Here is a 15,916-nt window from a genome sequence, read left to right on the forward strand (position 1 = left end):
AGTAATTCATGGCCATATCTAGCAGCTATATGGAGAGAAGTGTTCCCATTCTTATCACAAGCTTACCTCATTGGGTCAGCTCCTTGTTCTAACAGTGTATTTATCAGTAATTCATGGCCATATCTAGCAGCTATATGGACAGAAGTGTTCCCATTCTTATCAAAAGCTTACCTCATTGGGTCAGCTCCTTGTTCTAACAGTGTATTTATCAGTAATTCATGGCCATATCTAGCAGCTATATGGAGAGAAGTGTTCCCATTCTTATCACAAGCTTACCTCATTGGGTCAGCTCCTTGTTCTAACAGTGTATTTATCAGTAATTCATGGCCATATCTATCAGCTATATGGAGAGAAGTGTTCCCATTCTTATCACAAGCTTACCTCATTGGGTCAGCTCCTTGTTCTAACAGTGTATTTATCAGTAATTCATGGCCATATCTAGCAGCTATATGGAGAGAAGTGTTCCCATTCTTATCACAAGCTTACCTCATTGGGTCAGCTCCTTGTTCTAACAGTGTATTTATCAGTAATTCATGGCCATATCTAGCAGCTATATGGAGAGAAGTGTTCCCATTCTTATCACAAGCTTACCTCATTGGGTCAGCTCCTTGTTCTAACAGTGTATTTATCAGTAATTCATGGCCATATCTAGCAGCTATATGGAGAGAAGTGTTCCCATTCTTATCACAAGCTTACCTCATTGGGTCAGCTCCTTGTTCTAACAGTGTATTTATCAGTAATTCATGGCCATATCTAGCAGCTATATGGAGAGAAGTGTTCCCATTCTTATCACAAGCATCTATTTCAGCACCTAAAAACAAAATAGAAACACAATTAATATTCAAACATTCCATTCATGCTAAAAATATTTCATTATATATACAATCAATGATAATATAATTACGCCAGTCAAAAATATACCAAAACATATATTTATCTATAGATTGAAAATTTAACATTTCTCCATTTTACGTTAGAAATAAACTTTAATATTAAAGAGTGGACTAAAAGGGCTTACCAAATGAGTCATGTTAATTGCATCATAGACTGTCCTTACAATGTTAACTTAAATGTTTCTATATTAAACTGTAAATAATATATAAGACTTTTTAAAGTTAAACTAAAATAAACATCATGACAAATAAATGTAGATTATCAAGTACACCAACAAAACTTCAGAATCTGAGCTCCTTATTCATGCGAACAAGAGTGAGCCTGGACTGTCTTACCTGGGTAAAGAGATATATATAATTCTCACCATGCTCTATTAGTGTCTGTGCTCTGGTAAATCTACCATGCAATGCTGTCATGTGTAGTGGAGTTCTACCATCCATACACTACAACACACAAACACCATTCACTGGTTATGTAGGTCAAACATTGCACTATATATAGGTCGTATAATTTGCTATTTCAAAATCGATTAAATCAGGTTATATATACTGGCAGATGTTTGCTTGCTAACACTGATTAACTATTGCTAAATCTTATGTCACATCAAAATAGCTATATCAATCTGAACATCAAGTTAGAAGATGTTTGCAATTGCTAAATCTATAATTTTCTCCATTCACTTGCTGTTTCCATGTAGATTTTGAAATAGCAAATTTTCTATTACAATAAAAATTAAGAACAAAAAGAATTTACACTACAAGTTTCTTTAAAAAATATAAAGAAATAGATGCAGTCTTTTATAGGGAAATAGTACTTGTATTTCATAATACATGTGCTGTAATACTAATACTGAAGTTCAGAAACTAAAATGTCTCCTGCTTTAAAATATAATACCTCCTAAAATGTTATTCAAATGATTCGTTTCCCTGAGTAAGGGACAAGACAGTAATATTCATACTGTGTCAGTGTTTAGTTTAAAGATCATTAACCTCAAATTGGAACAGAACTCAAAAAGGGGATAAGAATGAAATGGTTTCCCTTAAAATCTAATATGAAATAAAGAATTGCATCAATCGGACAAACTGTCATTATCATTTTCAAAAAGAATCTGTAAACTGTAGTTAAAGGGTGTAGACATTTCGGTAAACTGTCGTTAAAGGGTGTAGACATTTCCGTAAACTGTAGTTAAAGGGTGACGACAGTAGCATTAGAGTTTGGTGGGTACGTGCTGTTTTAGAACTACTGACAAAGTACAATGTTGTCTACATGCTGTTGGACATTACAAACAAAGGGAGATCATGCTGTTACATACTTCCTCTTTTCTCACCACTTTTCTCTCTCTCAACTGAGCTACATTTCTAAATAAGGGAATTACATATTTTAAACTATTGAAAAAAGTTCATATCCTATAATAAAAAACAATAATAATATTTTTAAAACCTTCATATATGTATATTTCATTGTAAATAACTTAGAAAATCATGACAAAGCCATAACTAATTTGGATAGAAAAACACATCAATACACAGTTTTCCTTAAAGGTCCTTTACCAACGGATTTTAAACTATGCAAAGGAGTCATCATCATCATCATACTTTATTTCCTCCTAAAGGAGATTGACAAAATGCATATGAATTATGTACAATTACAAAGTTTTGAAATTAGATAATAGAATGTCACTAAATATTTTGAAATCAAAAGTATTTACAGTCTACAGTATTTAAGAAAGGAAAAGCCTTCGTTCAGGACGTCTAAACAATGCTCTGGTGATAAAAAGTCCAATAGAGCTTCGTGATTGCCAAGCAGAAAACAGGACACGTACTCGTCTGATTTTGAAAGCAGTGTGTATAAGAAATTGTCACTAGTAATTTCTGATAATCTTTTATAGAGCAAGTGTCTTTGTGTTTGAAGTTCTGAGCACATTTTAATTTGATGGTAAAGTGTATCTTGAATAAAAAAGGCAGTTTTATAAATATGAACTGAAAGGAATATTTTTATTTAGATATTTTATTGTTTTTAAAGTCAGTTATAGTTCTATGAGTGAAGAGGTATGACAGAATTTTAATAAAAGTAAATGAACTTTTATTTGAGTAGTCTTTAAGTACATAAGATCCCTCCTGCTCACATTTATATAATTTTCTGTGGACACTAAATTAACCTACAATATTGATTAACTAGTAGAAATATACAAAGAACCTACATTTATTAGATCTTCAAATTGCTCCACCAAACACGTAGCTAAATTATTAAAGCATGTGGTCCTATTCAATGCTGTGTCTTAAACATTAAATAATTGTCTTTAAATCAATGTGATAGACAGCAAATATTCATATATTGGACCTTGATTATGAGACCATGGTACTATACTTCTCTTTACAGATAACATCTACTTTTCATGGGCTTTGTTCAGTCTGTAAGGGGTTACCAGTTTCTAGGGTAAGGAATGGTACTATGATTAGTCATAAACGACCTTGAAGTTTATACAATAACTTAATAATTATATGCACCTGGTTTCTGGCATTTGCTCCTTCAGTGACGAGAATTTCTAAACAGATCCCACCATGTGTTGATGAGGCTGCATAGTGTAAGGGAGTCTGAAAATAAAGAAATAATGTCAATTCTGAAAGAAAATATTGAATTGATTTTTTTTTATCCTGCCTTTACTATGACCAGGCAACAGAATGAACATTTTCATTAACAGCATAATCAAAGATTTCAGTTGCAAAATCATTATTTTCTAAAATTGTCATTTATAAAGTGTTCCTTTTCGATACATTGATTTATATTGTATGTAAGAAGAACGTTGTTAGACTCACCAGACCTCTGTGATTACAAGCATTAATGGAAGCTCCATAACTCAGTAGTTCTGTAACCACAACATCCTGACCATTCAGACAGGCTATATGGAGAGCTGTGTTACCATGGATATTGACTGCATCATATTCTACACCTAGTTCTAACAACAGCTTGACCACACTGACTTGTCCACTGGCTGCAGCAGCATGTAAAGGTGTGTACATCTGGAATATAATAACAATCTTGACTGTTAAAAAAGTATTTTTTAATCAGGACAATCCAAGAGCTATTTTTATGAATGACCACGTATGCATTTTCTTTATTCATCAATGATTAAGATACCTTTATTTGTCTTTTCTTCAATGAAAAATTATCAGGTATCCCATAAGATTAGTTGTTTAATAAACAGTTGATTTCTGAAGAATAGTTGTGAAAATCAAAGCACGTAAAATTAAAAACATCCAAATACGTTTTTGGCTTAGCAAACTTTTGAATGCCTGATGAAGTTTTTTTTACAGTTACAAGATTTATAGACATTAAAATCTTATCCTATGTTCTATAAAGTTACAGTTAATTTCTTTGAATAGTATTATATAAACAGAGCATTTCTTTAAATCAAGTCTTCTTACTTTAAATGACATTTAAACACTGGAACACAACAAAGATGTGATCTATTGGGTGGCCAATGGTATCTCATAAAACATAAAGCAGAAAGGTGAACTTATGAATGGCCATTGGTATTCCTCAACATATACACAAAAGAGTTGTACATATGACTGGTCTGTTTTATTCCCTAAAAGCATGTCAATGATGTCAGAGTGTTAAAAATTCAAACCTGTTTATCACGACAATTAAGTTCAGCGCCATGTTCCACTAGGATTTTCACAACTTCTACATGGCCCATGTAAGCAGCCCAGTGGATAGCACGTCTATCTTTCTTATCAAAGGCATTAATGGTAGCACCTTTCTCTAACAATAATTTTGTCATCTAAAAACATATAAAATCATTATCGGAAATCAAAGAAAAAAATGTTTTAGAATGTAAAATAAGCAAATAAATTGAAAATTTTCAGTTACATGCATCTATATTTAGTATATTTTGTGGGAAAAAATGTGTGTTCTGTCTGCACTGTCTAATACATTAACACAGTTTGGGAATTTATTTATGTTTGAAATATCTACTAATGGCTACTGATGAAAGTATGATGAATCTGATTTTTACAACCTTGTAAGACACATTTAATTTACATTTGTAAGTGAAGTTATTCTATATTTTACAAACCTCTTTGTGTCCATTGAAGGCAGCATGATGTAGACTGGTCCTTCCTGCCCTGTCAGACACATTAACATTTGTCAAGGAAGGTACCAGTAATTCAGCACAGCGTACAGCATTGTTGGCAGCTGCCACGTGTAATGGTGTCTGCCAGTTTTTGTCTCTGGCATTTACATCTGCTTGGTGTCTCAACAACACTTCAACTGTTTCCTGTTCAGGTTAAAAAAGGTTTATTGTTAAAATTGATACTTCAATAAAATTGCATGCATGTGGAAATTTTATAATATCACTAAAAATTGTTTAAAAACAAAATTTGACAAGAATCATTTTTCAGACATTGTCAGATAATAACAAATCAGTCATCTTTCTCTATAATTTAAACTAGTAGATAAATCTAAAATAGGATGTAAAGTATTTAGAAACACATGAAATTTAATACAAACTATTTAAATTACCTGTATTTGCCTGTAGATTTCTTTGTAGTTTTTGAATAAAAAATATTGTAGTACTTTTGATTTTATAATTTTGAAATTTACTTTTTTCAAATTGATAAAAAAACATTTCATGCAGAAAACTAACTTTTGCTATACATTCTGAAATACAATATTGAGTAAACAAATTTTCATATTTCCTTAGAAATATATATGTTTAACATAAGAGCAATAACCTTGATAACCCTATATTGTAATGACTTACCTCAGATTTTGAACAGCATGCTCTATGTAATGGAGTCAGCCATTTGTTATCCTTTGTATTTACCCTGGCCCCACTTTGTATTAAAAGATCTGCAATCTCACTCTCCCCACAATAGCAAGCGGAGTGTAATGGACTTCTTTTCTCAGAATCCTGCAACGAGAGTTTATAAATTAAATCTGTAAGATAGCTTTTTCATAAAACTCCAATTTTATGCTTTCAACTTCTTACTGATTTTCAGTACAATGATTTTAACTTAAGTATAAACATTTTCTTTACTTTTTAAGCGTTTATTACATTGTAAAATGTGTATAATACATTGTATGTCAAAGTACAAAACAGTCATCAATTGGTTATATATGGGTCCCAGGTATAAGGGTCCTAATACACACAATAAAAATGGATTTCAACCACAAAAAAATGTTTTTTTGCCTTATACACGATGGATGCATGAAAATATCACCATTTGAAGAAATTCTATTTTTTTCTATTTTCCATTTTTTGCTGAAAAGCTCAATGATTCATGTCCCAGCCTCTTAAGTGTATTCTCTATATTGTATAATGATAAGCTGATCTATAACTTGAAAATTTCAGTCATAACTAACATATTAAATTTATTTGAAACAAGGACTTATTAAGATTAAAATTATAACATGAAGTAAACCTGGTAGTTAACATCCTCTTTCTTGTACAACAATGCTCGTACTTCATCTGGATCACCATGGTAACAAGCCTGCACTAATGGAGGCTGTAAAGAAAGAAGTTAGTTTATCTGCAATTTTATTAAATATTTCTAAGGTTTTACAGAAAAAAATCTATCTTCTTTACCTTTGACATAAATGAAATTTACTTATATCTATCTCAGATTAAGTAAACTTGAATCAAATATTAGGATTACAATATCATAGAATGCTAAGCTCTTGAAATTTATTGTTACTAATTTTGCTCCTAAAATCTTGGAACAAGGATTTCCTTGTATAAACATAACATCTTTTTGTTTATAAATCAAAGTACATTTGTACATCTACAAAATGTTTATTTTCTATAAACAAATACCATATATATATGTTTCCTGTTCTATAATCAATGCATTTCATAGTGTGTGAGACAAAATGAGTACTAGTTCAGTGAAAATGGATGTCACACTGTACTTCAAACTAAACCAATCTTGTAAAAACAAAAAAATATATTTCAAATCTTTCAAAGATGATAATAGTGTTTCCTGCAGTGTTTGCAAATTGCAGGGTATTTTTTTTCTCTGAGGGCATTCTTTGTGTGATTGGCTACACTTAAGGGCACTCTTTACACGGAGGACTATACATTTAGGGCACTCTTTATATAGTTATAAAAAGTCCTATTTAAATGTAAATGGATAGATAATATTTAATTAACTATATCATTACTTTGTATGTATTGGTTAGAAATAAAGATATGGCCAGCTGAAGGACGCCTGAAGACCTGTTGGAGACCTTCTGCTGTTGTTTTTTCTATGGTCGTTTTGTTGTCTCTTTGACACATTCCCCATTTCCATTCTCAATTTTACAATGTATAATAGCATTAAAAGGTTGTTAATTTCATTCACTTTTTGTATAATAAAATCATCATTCTAGACTCAGCTAATAAAACTTGATTATGTTGAATGTACAACTGCTTCATTTCAATCAATAATTCCAATTATAAACTTTAATACTGGTTCACTGAGACTGTTGATCTAAGGATGTTTTGAAATGACAGTGATTTTCCTAGTTTTTAGGGGAAGGGGCCCAGGGCCCATGCAATTGAGAATAAAAGTTTGTGAAATGTTGGATTTGAAGAAAATATATAAATTCATTTATACTGATAGCACTTAGCATCAGCCACGGGCAACTTGAAAATGGTTCCCCAAGACAAATTTTAACCAGATGCTCCGCAGGGCGTAGCTTTATACGACCGCAGAGGTTGAACCCTGAACGGTTGGGGCAAGTATGGACACAACATTCAAGCTGGATTCCGCTCTAAATTTGGATTGTGATTAAATAGTTGACACAGCATAGGTTTCTGACACAGAATGAATGTATTCAAATGAACATAAAATTTTTGTTTTCTCTTAGAGCAATTCACTTTGCTGTTGATTATTAATCCTCTCAAAAAAATGTTTGAAGAAATTTTCTTTTTATTTATGAAATTTCAAATGAGAAAAATTGAACTCAATTTTTTAATCACATCCCCCTTTCCCTTATTCCAAAACTAATTTCAATTAAAATATTCTAATGGAGTTTGCAACAATTACTACTCATTTAAATACATCATAAAATATTAAGATGTAAAAAAACTGCTTGTTATCACTGAATGGTAAAGATTATTTAAATTTATCAGTTGGTAGTAAAAAGTGAATATACATTGTATATTGTATATAACAAAGATTTAAGTTGATTCTGGACAAAGAAAGATAACTCCAATTAAAAAAAATTCTTGCAGATATTTCTTGCTTACTATACTGGACAAAGAAAGATAACTCTTAATTAAAAAAAAATTAGCTATTTCACAATATTGTGAAATTAGATATTTCTTGCCATTGCACAATATTGTGCAATTGAAAAGACTTGCTATTGCACAATACTTAATATAATAATTTTAGATCCTGATTTGGACCAACTTGAAAACTGGGCCCATAATCAAAAATCTAAGTACATGTTTAGATTCAGCATATCAAAGAGGCCCAAGAATTTAATTTTTGTTAAAATCAAACTTAGTTTAATTTTGGACCCTTTGCACTTTAATTTAGACCAATTTTAAAACTGGACCAAAAATTAAGAATCTACATACACAGTTAGATTTGGCATATCAAAGAACCCCAATTATTCAATTTTTGATGAAATCAAACAATGTTTAATTTTGGACCTCGATTTGGGCCAACTTGAAAACTGGGCCAATAATCAAAAATCTAAGTACATTTTTAGATTCAGCATATCAAAGAACCCCAAGGTTTCAATTTTTGTTAAAATCAAACTAAGTTTAATTTTGGACCCTTTGGACCTTAATGTAGACCAATTTGAAAACGGGACCAAAAATTAAGAATCTACATACACAGTTAGATTCGGCATATTAAAGAACCCCACTTATTCAATTTTGATGAAATCAAACAAAGTTTAATTTCGGACCCTTTGGGCCCCTTTTTCCTTAACTGTTGGGACCAAAACTCCCAAACTCAATACCAACCTTTCTTTTATAGTCATAAACCTTGTGTTTAAATTTCATAGATTTCTATTTACTTATACTAACGCTATGGTGCGAAAACCAAGAAAAATGCTTATTTGGGTCCCTTTTTGGCCCCTAATTCCTAAACTATTGGGACCGAAACTCCCAAAATCAATACCAACCTTCCTTTTGTGGTCATAAACATTGTGTTCAAATTTCATTGATTTCTATTTACTTTAACTAAAGTTATTGTGCGAAAACCAAGAATAATGCTTATTTGGGCCCTTTTTTGGCCCGTAATTCCAAAACTGTTGAAACCAAAACTCCCAAAATCAATCCCAACCTTTCTTTTGTGGTCATAAACCTTGTGTCAAAATTTCATAGATTTCTATTAACTTAAACTAAAGTTATAGTGCGAAAACCAAGAAAATGCTTATTTGGGCCCTTTTGGCCCCTAATTCCTAAAATGTTGGGACCAAAACTCCCAAAATCAATACCAGCCTTCCTTTTATGGTCATAAACCTTGTGTTAAAATTTCCTAGATTTCTATTCACTTTTACTAAAGTTAGAGTGCGAAAACTAAAAGTATTCGGACGACGACGACGACGACGACGACGACGACGACGACGACGACGACGACGACGACGACGCCAACGTGATAGCAATATACGACGAAAATTTTTTAAAAATTTGCGGTCGTATAAAAACTAGATGCAAAATCCTTAATTCTGAGAAGGAATAAGTTATAATTGGCTGAATTGTGAATAATAATTATATATCAATATACTAAATAAATAAATGATTGGGAATACGTTAAAGTAATAAAAAGTCAAGAGAATTTCAGAACGCAATTGGGTTCCGAACAATATCTATCACGCTTTGTGCATGCAGACTCCACGCGGCCTTCACGTGATTTTACTATTTTTAGAATAATTGCATAGTAACCAAATGCACTTGATTCAACCTTTACTAATTATGCAACATTTTTGACCTGGTCGTGATTAATGTCCTATAATAAGAACCCATGCAGCTTTCACCTGATTCTCCATTTATAGAAAAATGTCAGAGTAACCTGTCCATATGAACTTGATTGATTCTTATCATGTTATTAATATGGAGCGCCTAAATAAATATCTTATTAACAGAATTTGTAGTGTCAGAAGTTATATTAATTTATTTATGGCATCTTAAACTGTAAATGCATACTATACGCTTTTATACCCCAATATAAAAAAATAGAGGCTAATAGGGTGGTAAAGTATAAAGAAATATAAACAAAATAGTTAAACAAAAAAAAAGAATACAGACCAAAGACATGATAATGGGAAGAATACAGAAATTCGCGACTTCCATCGAAACACTCTTTAAGCAACAGTTGCTATTAGCTCATTGGTGAAGGTCGAAAATGCTTCATTTTACATATTTTTTAAAGCAACCTCTAAATATAATGCATTTGGTTTCGCTCATTGTTGAAACCCGTAAATGCTTCACTTTTCATATTTTTTAAACAAATTCTAACTCAATATAATGCATTTGATTTTTCTCATTGTTGAAGGCCGTAAATGCTTCACTTTTCAAATTTTGCTGTGTCCATATCAACGGCAGCCATTTTGACCTTTTTCAAAAGAGATGTCAAAAACATTTCACTTAAGTCTAATATTCTGTCACAACATGCTACTTTTACGTTGTTCCCCCAAAGGTTTCACTTTTTTTTGCTGCATGCAAACTCCAAGCAGCCTTCACTTGATTTTCAGAATTTTGAGATTGAAAAATCCCGATGTATCCGAGTATTTAAGAACAATCCCGAAACAACCGAATGAACTTTCGTCAGGCTTTATTATATATCAATATACTAAATAAATAAATGATTGGGAATACGTTAAAGTAATAAAAAGTCAAGAGAATTTCAGAACGCAATTGGGTTCCGAACAATATCTATAACGCTTTGTGCATGCAGACTCCACGCGGCCTTCACGTGATTTTACTATTTTTAGAATAATTGCATAGTAACCAAATGCACTTGATTCAAGTGAAGGCTGCTTGGAGTTTGCATGCAGCAAAAAAAGTGAAACCTTTACTAATTATGCAACGTTTTCGAATAATTCTCTAGAAAATATTTCAATAGGTTCTAAAATTTATATTGTAAATATACACACTGCAGTTATTAATAGATAAATAAAAAAATAACTTGTACCCTTTAATACATCCAATCACAGCGTGCTTAAGTTGACTTCCTTCGCCCTGTCTTGGGTACACAAAAAGCCAACCTAATGCTGGGAAAATGTAATACTTCCGTTTTCCCTATTCATCAAACATCATGAAATTGAATATTATGTCCCAACTATACGAATGAAAATTATAATAGATCCAAATTTTATTCAGATTGTACTATAAAGAAACCGAAGTTTTTTTTTCGATTTATTTACATAAACTTATTAAATCAGCTGCAGCATTACTATTATATGTAGACCTTCATTGCATAAAACAATGGAAATAACATTGTATATTGATATAAACGATCAAACTTGTAATAATAATAATAAATAAGCTTTATTTAGAGTTGGCAAGGTATACAAACACAGACAAACATAAGCTCTAATGAGCTTTTAAACGAACAAGATTGAAGAGATTTGTGAACAAAATACCACATTACAACACCAACAAATTTCTCTTTGAGACAGGGACCCAAAATGAGCGTCGGTAAATAACTGTAAGACATCAATAGTTCCAGCAGGACAGGTCATCAGGGAATAGCGATAAGGTGTATTAACACAGCAAGTCTATGCTGTTCCATTTATACACCTTATCGCTAATCCCGTCGCTGACCCGGCCACTTGAACTTTTGATGCAAACAACAATCCCTTTTCCATTGTGGCATCAGATATTTTGCTTTATGACGTCAAATTTTTACAGGAACCTGTGTGATATCCAGTAACAGCGGACACATAGCGATAAGGTGTATCATAGAATATGGTATTTAGGAGTAAAGTGGCTGTGTATTATCATCTTAACCTTGAAGGAAAGCAGTTGGGATTGGAAATCATGAATAGCACCACAAGATTTCATTTTGAGCTGTTCATGTCTGCAAATAATTAAAACGAACAAACAATTCTTCAAGTACTTTTATACATTGTAGCTATCTAAATGATGGAAATAAGGAATGAATAAAGCAGACTGAAAAGAGGCATTTTATTTTTGGCAGTTTGTGTGAGTCAGACAGGGTCAAAGTAGTTATAAAATATAAATGGGTATTATATGTTATTTTTCTAACCGTCAACCACATCATTATATCTTTAACATATTTTATTATACTATGTAAACATCTGTACTTGAAAAAAAGGGAGCGGGTGTCTTTACTACCTGTATGAACACCTCTCACGTGTTTACAAATTTCAAAAAGCAATAAAACTAAATGCAAATTAACCTCGTCTTCCAGTTGCAACAAAACTAGAGTCCCTAGTTTCATTTGATAGCTTTATTTACTGCATGAGGTCTAATAAATGTCAGTAAGAAAACTTTTTCCACAATGACAGGAAGAAAATTCACCCCTAAGTCGCCATGTTTGTAACATTCCGCAGTAACGATAGGTCAATCGTAACATGTGACTGTGCTGCTTCCGCTGGGTTTAAAAATAGGTCAACCAAATTTTTACAGCAGTTAGTTCCCTTTCTATTTGGCTCAAAAGTGTTAGCTTTTAAAAAAAGCTTGCCATCTCTGGACCTATTTGATTAAAATGTGTTTTTAAAATAACTCAAGAAAGCATAATTTGTAGTTATTTTTCACGTGTGGTTATCTGATGATAAGTCGATGTTTTATTCAATATATGGAAGAATATAGTTTCAAGATTAAACTTCATTACTTAAGGTGGTACTTAACACTACAGGGAGATAACTCTGCAAAGTCAGCTAAACGTTTTAGTTATGTTGTGTTGTAAAGGGAATATTAAGCTTCTCAATGATCACAATTGGTGTTTGTCAAACTGCTATATAACCAGTGTAATTTTTCTGACAAAACGGTTGGTTCAAAATTTTTGAAATTTTTATATTTTTGTTAAAAGGGACAAAGTAAATACATTGTCAAAATTTATGAAAATTAAAAGAGCCAAATTAATTTTAGTGAAAGTGTTGGGTACCACCTTAAGGTAGATACATGGTATACCGCCATCTTGAATTGTACAATCACATTAAAAAAATGGTCAAGTTATTTGCCTTAATCTGCAAATTTGGAGACAGATTTGCAATTTAAAGGTAAGCTTCTTCATAATGTAAAGAAAACTTGGTAATTTATCGTATAATTCACAATATTTAAACAAATATCATTTTATTTTGTTTTTAGAATCTTTTTTTTCTTCAAATGAGCCATTTAAGGGAAGATAACTCTTTTAGTAAAAAAAAATATACTGGTCTGATAGGGATTTTTTCTTTTTACTTGTATCAACAAGTTCGGTGAAACCATTTTTTCTTTTTATTTTCTTAAAATATATTACAAAAACTATCTTTTCACAGTTTCTTTAAAAATTCTCATAGATTTTTTTTATGCACACATGTGATTTTCCATGAACAATCTAACCAAATTTAGACAATTTTCAACGACTCATAGCTTGAAAAACAGCACGGTGACCCATACTTTTTATTATATTGTTGAAAAAAACATAGTAAAATCTTTATTTTGGCTAAGTATAAGAAAATTCTGTCTCAAAAAAATATTTACTTATGATCTACCTTAACGTCGATTCCTCCTTTATTAAATCTAAATACTACTAATGATATTTCTGTTGGTGAAAAGAAAAAGCAGATTTGCTTAACTCATATTTTGGTTATATTTCTACATCTTCGGATGATGGAGTTATTACCACTTCGTACCCAACACAGCTTAGATACTCTAAGCTGTGTTAGGTACGAAGTGGCAAATCTGGAGTAAGATATTGATAAAATAACGGAGGATGAGATTAAAGACATACTCAAATCTTTGGAAATTGGTAACGCATCCGGTGAAGATTGTATTAGTCATCAAATGCTGAAAAATACTGCTATAATAGTGTGTGTGTACCTTTATCATTTATATTAAATTGATCAATGAGATCTTCCAAATTTTCAGGTTGCTGCAAAGATGCTAATGTTTTAGTTTTTTTTCAAAAAAGGTGATACATCGATGGTTTCAAACTATCGTCCTATTGCATTGTTAAGTTGTGTGGGAAAGTTTTTGAAAGAATAGTTTATAAACATATTTTTAATTTCATTTTTGAACACAAGCTATTGTATAAATTCCAGTCAGGTTTCGTTCCTGGTCATTCAACATTTTATCATATGATTGAGATTTATCACATATTTTATTTTTGTTATAACTATGGAAGATAAAGAAATAAAGTGTATGCTTTTTTGTGATATATCGAAGGCTTTTGACCGACTTTGGCACAAATTTCTATTAGAAAAAAATCAAACTTATGGCATAAAAGGCAACTTATTGGGTTGTATTGAAAATTACATAAATGACATAGCAGATGAAATTCAATGTTTAGTTAGACTTTTTTTGCCGATGATAGTTCACTCATGTATTCCTCGAATAATGCTTTAAAAATATAGATATAGAAAGGAGATTAAATAAGGATACAGAAACATTAACTGATTGGTCAAAACAATGGCTTGTATATAGATTTTAATCCTCAGAAAACGGAATATATAGTTTTTAATTACCGTAAGGATTCACAGCCTATTAATTTGAAATATAATGGACAATTAATTGAAAGGGTTGATGACCACACACATTTGGGTGTTACTTTTTGTAATAATTGCAAGTGGTCAGTACATATAGATAAAACTTGCTGTATTGCCGCTAAACAAATTATTGTTCTGAGAAAATTGAAATATATTCTTAACAGAAACAATCTTAATAAGATATATCTTGCATTCATACTTCCACTTTTAAAATATGCACGCGAGCTATGGGATGGATGCTGTGTTAGAGACTCTGAAAAAATCGAGCGCTTGCAGTTTGAGGCAACCAGAATTATAACTGGACTTCCGCAATTTGCAAGTATAGAATCTCTTCTTTTTGAAACTTGATTGGAAACTTTGAGTTTTAGAAGAAATAGACGTAAATTATGTTTATTTCATAAAATACACAGCAATAATGTTCCAGAATATTTTATGGATTGTATCTCGAATTATACAGATGATAATTATTATAATACTAGAAACCGTTCTCACTATAGAGTACCGAGATGTTGATTGGACATTTTTTCCAAATCTTTTTTCTCTTCTTCAATTCGTGCATTCAATTTATAACCATTAGATATTAGATCCATACAATCATCTCCAAATTTTAAAAACACCAACTGGAGAAATGATATTTCATTTTTGGTACCTAAATATTATTTCATTGGAAACAGGATGGAAAATATACTACATACAAAATTAGGACGCAGACGTAGTCCTTTAAAAGCTGATTTATACAGAGTTAGTTTAGTAAATGACCCAAGTTGTGAATGTGGGTGGCCATTGGAAGATTCGGTTAATTTTTTCTTAGAATATCCACCGTCTACATAAACTTTAGAAATCAGCTCTTTCAAAACATTCAACACTTAGCTGATATCTCCATTGAACATATTTTATTTGGAACAGACGATATTACTGTGGAACAAAATACAATCCTTTTCAGAAATGAACATAATGTTTAGGAAAGTATTTATCTAAAAATCTAGAGATAAGGAGAAGTTAAAAAAATAATGAATACAAACTAACCACAAATATAAAAATTACGACACAGACGTAGTCCTTTAAAAGCTGATTTATACAGAGTTAGTTTAGTAAATGACCCAAGTTGTGAATGTGGGTGGCCATTGGAAGATTCGGTTAATTTTTTCTTAGAATATCCACCGTCTACATAAACTTTAGAAATAAGCTCTTTCAAAACATTCAACACTTAGCTGATATCTCCATGAACATATTTTATTTGGAACAGACGAAATTACTGTGGAACAAAATACAATCCTTTTCAGAAATGAACATAATGTTTAGGAAAGTATTTATCTAAAAATCTAGAGATAAGGAGAAGTTCAAAAATAATGAATACAAATTAACCACA

General features: G+C 31.4%; 1 protein-coding gene across 1 annotated transcript in view; it reads right to left on the reverse strand.

Annotated features, from left to right (window-relative positions):
- LOC134706489 (serine/threonine-protein phosphatase 6 regulatory ankyrin repeat subunit A-like) overlaps positions 1-12,466 on the reverse strand; it is a 39,922-nt gene extending 27,456 nt beyond the window's left edge. The window contains exons 1-9 of the mRNA XM_063565466.1: positions 12,258-12,466; positions 6,321-6,404; positions 5,660-5,809; positions 4,973-5,173; positions 4,526-4,678; positions 3,711-3,914; positions 3,402-3,488; positions 1,259-1,337; positions 697-811 (exon numbers count right to left, since the gene is read on the reverse strand). Of these exons, the coding sequence (XP_063421536.1) occupies positions 697-811; positions 1,259-1,337; positions 3,402-3,488; positions 3,711-3,914; positions 4,526-4,678; positions 4,973-5,173; positions 5,660-5,809; positions 6,321-6,404; positions 12,258-12,299 (1,115 nt within the window). The 5' untranslated portion in view covers positions 12,300-12,466. The remainder of the gene's footprint in view (positions 1-696; positions 812-1,258; positions 1,338-3,401; positions 3,489-3,710; positions 3,915-4,525; positions 4,679-4,972; positions 5,174-5,659; positions 5,810-6,320; positions 6,405-12,257) is intronic.
- Between the last annotated feature and the right edge of the window lie 3,450 nt (positions 12,467-15,916).

This window comes from Mytilus trossulus, chromosome 2 (assembly GCF_036588685.1).
Source record: "Mytilus trossulus isolate FHL-02 chromosome 2, PNRI_Mtr1.1.1.hap1, whole genome shotgun sequence".
Classification (NCBI taxonomy): domain Eukaryota; kingdom Metazoa; phylum Mollusca; class Bivalvia; order Mytilida; family Mytilidae; genus Mytilus; species Mytilus trossulus.